Source organism: Phlebotomus argentipes, unplaced genomic scaffold (genome assembly GCF_947086385.1).
Source record: "Phlebotomus argentipes unplaced genomic scaffold, Phlebotomus argentipes genome assembly contig_15, whole genome shotgun sequence".
Lineage (NCBI taxonomy): Eukaryota > Metazoa > Arthropoda > Insecta > Diptera > Psychodidae > Phlebotomus > Phlebotomus argentipes.
This window is the reverse complement of record NW_026776181.1, coordinates 9,709,535-9,721,289: the sequence shown is the minus strand read 5'-3', so window position 1 is coordinate 9,721,289 and position 11,755 is coordinate 9,709,535. Positions and strand designations below refer to the sequence as shown.

Below are 11,755 nucleotides of genomic sequence, written 5' to 3'. Positions count from 1 at the left end.
CATTAAATATTAAGACATCTTGAGCTACCGGAAGCCAACATGTGTCAAAGGAAAAGTTAATAATAAGACGGAATTAACTGAAAATTAATTATATAACTTCATAAGTTTAAAAGTTCACTCCATTCAAGGCGGGTGAGGAGAACCGTCTGATCAACTCCTCGTTCTTTTGGCCAAAGTTCTGTATATATATGGCATAACAGATTGTGGAGAGAAAGTGAGCTTTCCGCTGGAAAAGCTCCGTTGAACCCATTTTCACGCTACGTCAAATGTAATTATTTGTCATTTCGTTTATCATGCTGAGCTTTTATGGAACTTGATTGAAAAATTATCCTTAAAAAACTCTCCTGCTCAATTGTTTTTTGTAATACATTTTGTGTGTAGATGATGCTAAATTTCCTCTTATTAATGACAAGAAGCCATGCAAATCTCATTCTGATTCACTCATCTCTTGATGGCGTAAATATAACATTGATTTTTTTCTTTCCAATAATATATTAGGACCAGATGAAATGCTGCAGAATTAAAGCAACTTAGGAATTGCCTTAAAAATTGCAGAGATAACGTTCAATTTTACCACGAAAGCACTTCAATTCTGATAATCCAGTTTAGTTTGTTTCGTGAATTGAGTCTTAGCTTTCAGCTATATATCTGTGGCTGTTTCGACAAAAGCTCGACTCTTGGGGTGATTTTCTCTTCTTCTAAATCAAATAAAATGCAATAAAATGTAACTCAATCAATGGCGAATGCGTGGAATGATGTAGAGTGAGAAAAAATATCAGCATTTCACACATATTGGGACAGCTACTTTAATAAATGATCTCTCACTTCAACATATCCGTCAAGTTGCGAAATTTAGGAGGGTATCGTTAGAGGAAATAAAGAGAGGGAGTGTATTTCTGGGCAATTGTGCCCATTTGATTGTGCTTTTTAACAGAGAAGGAATCAAAGAGCGAATGTAATAAATCAAAGTCACATTTGGCCATGCGATTATTGGAAATGGACCATCAATAATATAAGAAATGGGTGGGAGAGAATCGGACTTTTGGGATATTACCTTGAGGTTTGTTTATTCTGCCCACATTTGGGGATTTCCTCTGATCCTCCCTAGTGGAAAATGAGAGAGATCCTATAAAAAGGGCCAGTCATTTGGTCAATCTATGTACCACATAATGTATTGATGGAGACTGTCTTTTTATAGACGTGGAGTAGAGCTTTTCATTTCCAACGTCTCTTCCTTCCATTGAACATGGACAATAATTCGATTGATGATGAGATGATGGCGAAGGCTCTCTTGTTAATAGGATAAAATTTCTTTTGAAAAGTCCCAAAATTGAATGATAATTTCCGGAACAGAAATTGAAAAGTGGATGAAGGTGAAAGAGAGCTGTTGTTCAATAATTCAAAAGCTGAGTCACATTTGATTGATGTTCCCCAGTGAAGAATAATGTATATCAATTAGAAGATTGATAGTCCCTTCTCAATGCTAAACATTTAATATTACATCTATCATCGTTCTTTTGCTGGTGTCTTTTTATCACGTAGCCGCATTTTAATTTCTTCCAAGGGAAATCTTGATTTTACTGGTATTTGCGGAGAGATAGAATGATATAGCAAGAAACTAAACGAGGGAAATTACGGAGGGAGATAAAATCCACCCAATCTGGAAGGTAAATAGGACACGTGGGTAGAAAAATTACAGCAACACACACAGTGCTCAAGCAGTAATACCAAAATTTATATTTATTCGGGATAATCCTGGCGCAAATCTAATCCCAAATAGAATCCCTTGTGACAATGCGGCTCGTGCTTTTCTCCACTTTTCGCATCCTCATGGGGAATGACCGGGTCCAATCACACGACTGGCTGAATAGATTGCTTTTTCACTTTTTCTGTGAAGCAGGTTGTTTAAAAATTGAATTTCCCCCAAAGCATTTATTTTAGAGTATGCGTATAAAGATTATTAAGAGAAACATACTCGAGGAAATTAAATTATAACATTCATTTGACGCAAAAGTGTTTCGCAAATGTAGATTACCCACACATGAGAAGATGTAAGGTGCGTCAAAAGCTTTTCGAAAACACACTTGGCTTTGATGTGCAAAATTCTTGGTGTAATTGCAAGCAATGATCTCAGAGCGAAAGAGTCTTTATGAATAATTTGAAGAATCGAGAAAGTACGTCGTCTACAATCTACACTTCGTATGCGGTTTCTATTGTTAATAATTAGAAAACGTTTATTATTCCCCGACGCAAATATTTATTCATCTCTCAGGAAATTGCGAGCCATTAGATAGAACACTTTATTAATAAAACGCTTTGCCATTCTCATGTGGAGGAATTAAGTGATGAGAGCACATGCATAACTTGGCTGATATTGGCAATAAGTCTTGTTTTAGCTTTAAGAACGTACATATATGTGTGTAAAATGAAATAACGAGTCAACTTTATTCCTCCTAACATTTCCCCTAATCATTGCAAATTTGTTCGTTGTTAACATAATTGAATAAAATATCGCATTCAAGCTTGAGCAAAATTTCTATCTCAAATATCGACCATCTAAACAAACACACACGTGCAAGTTTCAAAGGAAACTTGTAATAAGTTAATTGGATTAAGTGCAACTTTTAGTGGAAAACTTATCATTGTCAATTAACGTGTGTAAACTTTAGTGAAACCTTTCTTCTATGGCTTCTCTTAACAAGCTGCAATAAACTAACTTCTGCAACAATGTTGGCTTTTTCTATTGATTAAACTATAGCATATTCATTATTATACTCATCCCATAGTGAAATATGACAGTTTTCTGGTTAATATAAGTTAAAAGATAAGCTAATTTTTCCCATAACTCAACTAATTTCTTCATTATATTCTTCAACGCGCATATTTTGCCCATAAAATGCACTCAATAGCGGACAAAAGGATGAAATGGAGGCACGAAAAGCTCTCAATACGCCAACACAATGTGATATTTCTGTTGTGAAAGAATTTTCATTATTAAATTTGTACTTGAAAATGAGGACGGTGCGTTGAGAGTGAAAAGCATCACGAGGTTTGGGGAAAATGTTGGAGTGAGAGTGGTTGTTGTGGAAACTTTTGTCAGAGAATTTTTCAATTCAGAATTAAGCGTTCTCTCCTTGTTCATAATATGGGCAATCAGCATGTATTCACTCAATGAAGCCTGAATATGCTTTTGTCGAGCATCTGCCATTATTCCAGTTGTTGGGGACTTTTTACACGTTAATTGAGAATTTCACTCTGTCGCATTAGTTGATGAAAATTGAATTGATAACACACTTCACTATATGCTGTGAATATCCTTGTGAATTTCACAACATTTTGCACTCTACTCTCATTAATAAGTGGTTTTTGTGTATCATATGCTCACATAGTATAATAATTAACTGAGGATTATATGTAATTGAGTTCTATTTCTTGCAGAATCTCAAGCTGGAGAATCCAACGAATAATCCTCGTCAATCCAGAGTGTCTGCAGGTGAGTTTATCTATGCTTTTTATTACACTAATTGATCCAAATAACTTATCGATAAGTCTACAAACAAAAGTAATCTTGCAACAATTAACATGAGCATACTAAAAGTTCCTAGAACTGCCGAAAGTTCTAATTTTGGGCAGAATAACTTTATTATAAAGACTCATTATCATGATGGCCTCTATGTAATTTAATTGTGGGAAACTTTCGTGTGAAAATCCCCCCTTTTAAAGCCACGATTTCAGATAAGGGTGCACACAGGGAATTGTTCCAAAAATACAACTCTCACTTTCTTGCTAAATCCACTGATGTGAAAATCGTGAAATTTTTACATTCTACACTCAAGGCTAAAAATAAATTTTGTACGTAATGCTCTCCATGTTTGCTTCTTCAGAGCCAATTGACTTAAAAATCAACAAGGGGTCGCGCTTTCCAGCCCCATGCAATGCAGGTGAAGCCTCGTTGGATGCTTTTTACCGCTTTCCTGGAGTGGTAAACGGTTTTTTATTCCCCGATAACTCTCTGTTGATACTTGTCGGCTGAAGAGTGGAAAAGCAGCATAAAAATCGCTTTCGGTAATTGAGTTTGCAGAGAAAATGCCCAAAGTCTTTGTAGTTCAACATTATGCTCCGGGTGTAGTGTATCAAGCATGTGACCATGCTGTGGGATAACTGATGGAGATACGAAATTGGGCATCTGTTTTCCGGGGTTAACCCAGCAAGGAGACACTGAAATTTACATACCAAAGCCGGAGGAATTGGATTATATCCTCATCTCGTTCGTTCATTTGCAGAATGGGACCCAAATTGGCCTGGACCAGAAGTCATCGTGGAGGTGAGCGAAGGGGTTACGGAGACACAGCGAGGAACAATTGAAATAAATACAACCACAGGAAATGATGGTGAGGCTCTATGTTCCACTTTTAAGCTCACAACCCTCAACGTCACACTTCCGGCACAATTCCCAACTCACACCCGTCACGGGTGCAATTTGTCAGTTGCCAATTGATTACTCTTGGCCGAAACACCCTGCGAACAGTTCAGGAATCAAATGAGGGTGTTGCAAGAGTTGAACTCCATGTGTGAGCCTGTGGCATTGTTTTACATTTAAAATATTGTACCTTCAGCACTCAATGAACTTCCCATCTTCCACCCTCGAATGCCTGTGCCACTGGAGAATTTTGTTGTGTTTCAAATGTACTGTGTGACTCTGGGGATGGACTGATTACTGGATTTGCCTTTAGGCATTCCAAAGTTATCCACCCCTTTTATCCTCTTGCAGGCTTGCGAGAATTAATTAGCGTCAGATGAATATCTCCGTAATTGCAATTCCTTCTTGTGCACCATGTACAATCTCAAATGACATGATAATGAGCTTCCAGGCGACTTACGAGAGCTCTAGTCAATTGATAGACTTGAGAACAGAAGGATGAGACTTGAAATTGATTTCACCTACATTTTCTTTTGCTAAACAACGTGTCTTCACGTGCTATTCGATATGTACATACATATTACGTCCCAGGTAGTTTCCATGTGGAAAATTTTTGCTCAATACTTTAAGTTAAGAAGCTTAACAGGAAATCTCCCAAGCCATCCTGGATTAAGAGAAGGTCTGCACTAACAAACGTCACTATGTCAATCCACAGCTCTTCCATTCTGATAGTGCAATCGGCAAAAAAGGAGGGAAGAGCAAATTTGCCTGGTGGAGATTTAATTTTCCGAAAGAACAACACCCAACTTTCATATTCACATTCACCAGAAGAGAGCAAATATTGATAATGTACCACAAATTCGCAATGGTAATATTTGTGTTATCAAATAAAAGGTTTCATTTCCCTGAAAAGAATATTCTGATGAAAATAAAAATGAGCAGATGCTTCTCAAAACATTACATGTAGGCTAAAAAAATTATTATTATACGAGCGTAATACTTAATGTTTGTCATGTACGTACAGCCAATCGAAATATTCACACAAAAGTTCATTATGTTCAATAATTATTTCATATTGTTCCACTGCACGCATGGAATAAATCGTGCTCAATTCGTAGACTCTGAATCTGAATATATGGGCAGAAAATTATTGAGGCACAAGGAATAATGTTACAAATTGATCCATTATTGTTGAGAAATTATGTCATGTGAAATTCCCAAATTGGAGTCTATGCAGCATTTTCAATCGAAACATCTCCACCTCTGAAAATGTTCAAAATTATCACACCAGCGATCTCGAACAATTGATTGTAATTTCATGATAGTTAGGATATGGTTAATACGTGACAAAAGCTCATGTATTCAGCGGAAAATTCACCCTCCGAAATCTCCATACGCAGGCTGTAATTAGTGGATGGTGTCGTGTTATTTAAAATGGTAAATTTTGCTAATATTTCGTAATCACCGACGTGACACGCGGGGTTGATTAAATACGCTTCTGTAATCACATTTTCCTGGTGGAAAGGATACTCTAGTTGCGGAGTATTTTACTCTTTCTGTCAGCCTTGTTTGTTAAAATTTAAGTCTGTAAGTAAAGCTCCAAAGCAGTCTCATATTACTCAAAGTTTCTCATTATATGTTTGGATTAATTTTATTATGAAAAATTGCCAAAAGTTGTCTTCTTGGCGGTAAAGCTTTTGCTATGGTCGACTTGGAATTGAAATGATAAAAATTATTTGTCACATGGAAATCAAAGCAACTCATAAAATATGGTAAAATCGAGGTAAAAAAGACTTCTGTCAATCAATTCCAGTTGCTGCATATTAGTAATTATACGAGTTTTTTTTGCATTAATTATGTGTTTGATTGATAAATTTATTATTGCAAAAATATATTCGAATGCAATTGAACATATTTTGAAAAATGCTTCAAATATCACAAAATCTATATGATAGACATGCTCAATTTCCTTGGGGACAATCCATGGTTTATATTGTTACATGTCTGCCATATAAAAAATTGATTTGGCGCATACATTGTTGATGAGTTTTCTAGGTGTTTCTACCACAAATTTCAGCTCTGAAACGTCGAGCGTTGAGGTGAAAAGCACAAAAGGAAGTTCTCTATGCAACTTACATGCATAAATATTTAAATAATTTTTCAACCACCTCTTATTTGAAAAAGTCGATAAAATTACCTGATGGTGATGTGAGTGTAAATTGTTCATATGCGATTGCGAACGAGGTTGAGGACTTTCAGTATTCTCTATAACGCCACACGGAGCAATTAATTCCGTACTAACTGAAAATGCAGTGTTTCTTGTTCCTCAAACCTGGCCATGTTTTGAATCATATACTTTCTGCATTCTATCGCAATCTTTATCGATTTTCTCATGGTATATGGCATTCTTTATAGCATTGTTTCCGTACCAATGCAGGAGCTGAGGGAAATTTTTGGAGGGCGTAAAATAAAATTATTATTGTGTTTGCCATATTGTCAGAGATGAATTTATTTATTTATTCTCGTCATTGAGATATTCGCAAGATTGTTTGTCTCCAGCATCAGTGGGAAGTGGAAAGGCCTCAAGTAGTCCTCCATAGTGTGTGCGGAAAGGTCGAGAGAATCCCCTCTAGAGAAACTTGCTTTTATAGTCCACTTATACTTCAGGGATCTTGAAGCTTTCTCCCACCTTTGCGAGACACGGAATGCATGCGGTGTTCTGTGAATTTTGTGTCGTCTTCATCAAACATGATAAAGCAGAGGTTTTGCTTTCATCCCCTTAACAATGTTTTGTTCCACCATTGTATAGTCATGTGAAGAATATTGGATTCCTTATCGTGAAGAATGTCCCAGACAGGTGCCTCTGAGGTGGAGGTTAGCACACATTCAACCTATATTTATTCATTTTATCTTATTTTTCTGCTGTGTTTTCGAAAGGACATGAATTCGAATGGTTTTAGACAAACAATTGTTGGCATATAGACAAGATTATGCAAATCAAACAGTGAATCGTGAACTTTTCAAATAAATTTGCATTTCGTCCATATTAAAGTGTTACAATTGTCTTTAAAACTTCACAATGTCATTCGCGGCACATTTCCATAAGTATCTAATTGTCCAAAGAATTCCTTTGTCTCCGAAGATCAATATTTCAGTGTACATTCTATACTTAATCCTATTCAACTCTTCTGTTTGCATTCAGTTCACTATTCTCTGCAAATTGCAGTGCTTCAGAGACTTTAAGGGACAAAAGATACTTTTGAATTTCACACCAAGCAGTGTTTTCTTATTTTCCATGGAAATTGTTGTATGGATTAATTCCCAGAGAAAATTAAATATTAAATTCTATGCTTCCATTATATAGCGAGTGTACATAACAGTGGAACATTGTTCAATTAACTTTACAGCTTCAAAATCCGACAAGGTTTTTTATAGCTCATCCCAATAAAGCTGCATCAGCTTTTGTAAAGCCATCCAATTTAAAGTATAAGCTTTATTAATTTCACTTGTTAAAATCAAATGAATTAAATTATTAATTTTGCAGCAATAAAACACTTTTTTATTTCACCATGTTTGAAATTAATTAAAATTGTAGAAAAATTGTTTGCTTTACATACAATCCGTGTTGAATTGTGGCCTTTTATGTGTATACAGTATAAAGCTCTATATGAGCATTTGCTCCATCAAAAATTGATTATAGTTCGCTGTTTGAATTTCAATTCATGATGCCGATTTGGCTTCAATAGACAGAACAATAATTGGTATTTTGAGGCTAATATTAATGTGGAATTCCAAGAGAATGACTCAAAAATGTTGGTAATTCTCCGATATTGATTATAAAAAAAAATTAAACACCATTTGAAATGTCTTTTCAATTAATTTGCACATTCTTATGATGACAGTAAAGAAGATCTTTTTTACTATTGGATATAATTTTGTTAAAAGAAACATCGCAATACTACAATTCATTCGGTAAAGTTGAAGAGAATAGAAAAGTAAACTTTAAATTTGAATCCTTTGCTTTTCTCTCTCTCTTCCGACGGAAGTGAATGGCTTCAACTGAAACAGAATTTGTTAATTTATTGTATTTTAAGAGTATTTACATATGTTTGTTTGCTTTTGGTAATACAATTAGATTGTGAAATTTAATTTCAACATTCCTCTTCCCAACAGAAGTGCCAAAAATGTTCAATGAAACAGTGTTAAAAGGAATACGAAAACAAGAATTTGCAAAATATAACAGTTCCATTTAGGATACTTTAAAAATTCAAGAGGAAAATGGAGCTTTTCTCGGGAAATAGCTTTGAAATTCACACTCACTTCTAGACTTCCTTCCGCTTCCTACCCTTGTTATCTGCTTCCTTATCTAGCCAAGTGTGCGAAGGATGTGACCTCTTTCCAGAATCTCTCCTTTTTCTCGTCGTCTAATCTTGTGACTAAATATTTCATTGCATTCACACGCATACATTTTATCTCACGCAGGACCAAAAATAATCGTCCGCACAGAAGAAGTCCTTATTGTGTTGTTTGTGCTGATTCTGTGGGTGGGAGCGATTGCTCTCTTCTTTCACCGATGGGGCAAAATCCGCATGCTGGAGCCGTATCAGCCCAAATTCCAGCAGCAACATCGAGCCTCGTGTCCTCTTGCCGAAATGGATAGCATTTCGGTGCATAACAAAGTAAGGAGAAAAGAACAATAAATTTTTATGAGCACCGAAAAATGAAATTGCGTAGGCAATATTTATGAACCTTCAGTAGAATGCATTGAGATTGCATATCAATTGAAGCATGAATATACATGTATTTCAATTATTGATTTGATTCTATTCTGCCAGAGAGCATCGGTGTCAAAGATGGGAATATCGGTGCAAATGCCCAGTCTGGGACACGGACAAATTCCACAGCAAAACCTAATTTATGCAAGAGGTAAGCCAATACTGCGCGTTCTAAATGAATTCCACTGACTTTTGCTCGCATTTTCTCTCCGCAGGACTTCCAATGTATTCCAGACCCCGGCAAAATTCAGTGTTTGTTGGCCCCCCTGTCATTTCCCCGCTGCAACCGTCCCGCAAGACAAGGTCCGCCGTGGACATCCACCAGCTCGTCCTCACGGAATCCAGTGCCGAGGCCGTCTGATTACCTGCCATCTTGCCAAATTCAAGCTCAAATAACCCCTCAAACACTCACAGTCCCAGACTTGGTGGAAATATTCATTTGATCCACGTAGAAATTCTGAACGAATAAAGAGGTGATAAAACCAGCAAAATGCTAAATGGATTTAATTCAACTGTGAAATACTTTTTATAAATTGATTTCTAAAATTCAGGACACCATTCCTGAAAGTTAAGATTTTATCTCACAAAGAATTATATTGTATCATAAAACAGAGAAAGTATTGTAAAATAATATGTGAATTATTCTCTAATTTCATTGAACTTACCGTGAATATTTATGAAAAATGCAAATGAGCACGAAAGTCCCTATAGTATTTATAGAAGATAATACTAACTACTAAGAATGTAGATTGTAATACTTATTATTGTAATTAATAGGACTGTAAAGAAGAAGATTATCAAACCAACTACGAAATATAGAGAACCAATTTTTTATACTACGTAACGTTCAATAAATGTATACTTGCATATGCTTCAGCACGAGAGTGTATAAAATAAAACTGAGCACATCATTTTTTTAGAATAACAAAGTCTCTCAATGTTCTATGATATATTTGCGCAGTGTTGGAAGAGATTTTCCAAAATCCACTGCAATAACATGAAAGTTTTCAAACAACCATGATGCATTTTTATTGTATGTCTTTGCTTAGTTTTCTGCAAAATATATGTACTTCTTCTCTATACCAATACTAAATCTTCACATTTACCTTCCTATATCTATCTCTTGGTGTAATAAATTGTAGCAACTTAAAGAATTATTGCTGTATTGTCTTTCAAATGAAACCCTTCACAATTTCTTGAGGGTTAGAATAGTGATTTTTAGAGGTTTTGAAGAGAGAGTTTCAATTGTGTTTTAGAGATGATTGGTAAAGGAACATGAATACTTATGTACTAACTGTGCCAAATACTTTCTATGCTTTCATTCCCACGAAAATGAAGAGTTATAAATCTGACAAAAAAAATTAACTGGATTCCGAGCAAAATAAAGACGAAAATTTTTGAATGATAAAATTGAGGGGAAAAATTACGATAAAACATTAAATTGGAAAGTGTTATGTCGGGCACATAACACGAATTCTAATGTGGTAAACTATAGCTTTATTTTATTCTTGATAACATATGAAAGTTTACACGTGTGAAAAGTAAATACGAAGAAATTGAATTATCTAGAAAATGGGAAAGGCATCAATGAATAAATATTTCCTTTTCCATCACAATGTCTGTACATATAGAAAACTACAGAGAAAATATGGAACCAATTTTCACATCATCAATTCTATAAGGAGAAATATTCTGATTGCGTATGGTGAAAAGTAGTTGAGCAGAAATGTAAATGTGTATTTATAGGAGATCTTCTGTAGATATATATATATATAAATGTGTATTTTAAAAAGAAAGGACGAGTGAACATGCGAGGAGGCAAAAATGTTATAAACTTACATTTGATGATGAAGACGAATAAAAAGTTGGTAAAAAAGATTTACGAATCGCGAAGGAGGGGGAAATGTGGCGTGGAGTGACAGAGCTTTCAGGGAACAGATGGTTTTTGGGGTATTCGGTTTCATTCACTATATAGCATTGACATGCCACGACTCCACCTCCGCCCAATCCGCATTTCCGCCCCCTTCGGAGCTTTCTCTCTCTCACTCTCATCCACTTCACGTCTTCATTCGCCCATGACAATGCTTTAGTGTTTAACCTTCGTCTGGTCCAATTTCATTCACCGTCCATCCGTATCGCATATACACGCTGCGAAGGATGTGGGAAGAAGGAAGAGGCGAGCGAGAAGAGGAGCTAGGCAGTTTGTGGTATATTATCATCACCATCAGCACTTTTCACAGCTCCGCCACGCCATCCTCAGTAAATCCACCCCTCTTCAGGGATGGAATAATATATTTTTCGCACAAAAACTGACCATTTTAAATCAAAACACTTTCGAGCATCATCATCCTCTGAGGCATCCTTTTTCCACGTCTCACTTTTATCTCAACCGCTGCGCTGCTGCGTGATTTCTTGAGTTACACACCGCATGAAATGACGAAATTTACAATGTTTGCTTCAATCGAGAAGAAAAGCACCAGCAAGTGGGATAAGAAGAGCCAAAGAAAAGGATAAGAACGTGGCGAAAGCACGAGAATCTCAAGAGGTTCGTAACTTAAGC

The 11,755-nt window shown here is 35.9% G+C and overlaps 1 protein-coding gene across 1 annotated transcript; it reads left to right on the top strand.

The window, feature by feature from the left end:
- Positions 1-3,442: 3,442 nt before the first annotated feature.
- On the top strand, positions 3,443-11,067 carry LOC132261922 (uncharacterized). Its single transcript, XM_059760970.1, has 5 exons — positions 3,443-3,493; positions 4,284-4,391; positions 8,903-9,099; positions 9,256-9,346; positions 9,411-11,067. Exons 3-5 carry the CDS (start codon positions 9,010-9,012, stop codon positions 9,554-9,556), a joined length of 327 nt encoding a protein of 108 aa, XP_059616953.1. The 5' UTR covers positions 3,443-3,493; positions 4,284-4,391; positions 8,903-9,009; the 3' UTR covers positions 9,557-11,067.
- The last annotated feature ends 688 nt before the right edge of the window (positions 11,068-11,755 follow it).

Excerpts from the sequence above, each read along its gene's own strand:
- LOC132261922 (XM_059760970.1), top strand. The coding sequence starts at position 9,010 with ATGCTGGAGCCGTATCAGCCCAAATTCCAGCAGCAACATCGAGCCTCG. Across the intron at positions 9,100-9,255 it reads GCATTTCGGTGCATAACAAA|AGAGCATCGGTGTCAAAGAT; the intron begins GTAAGGAGAAAA and ends CTATTCTGCCAG. Across the intron at positions 9,347-9,410 it reads AAACCTAATTTATGCAAGAG|GACTTCCAATGTATTCCAGA; the intron begins GTAAGCCAATAC and ends TTCTCTCCGCAG.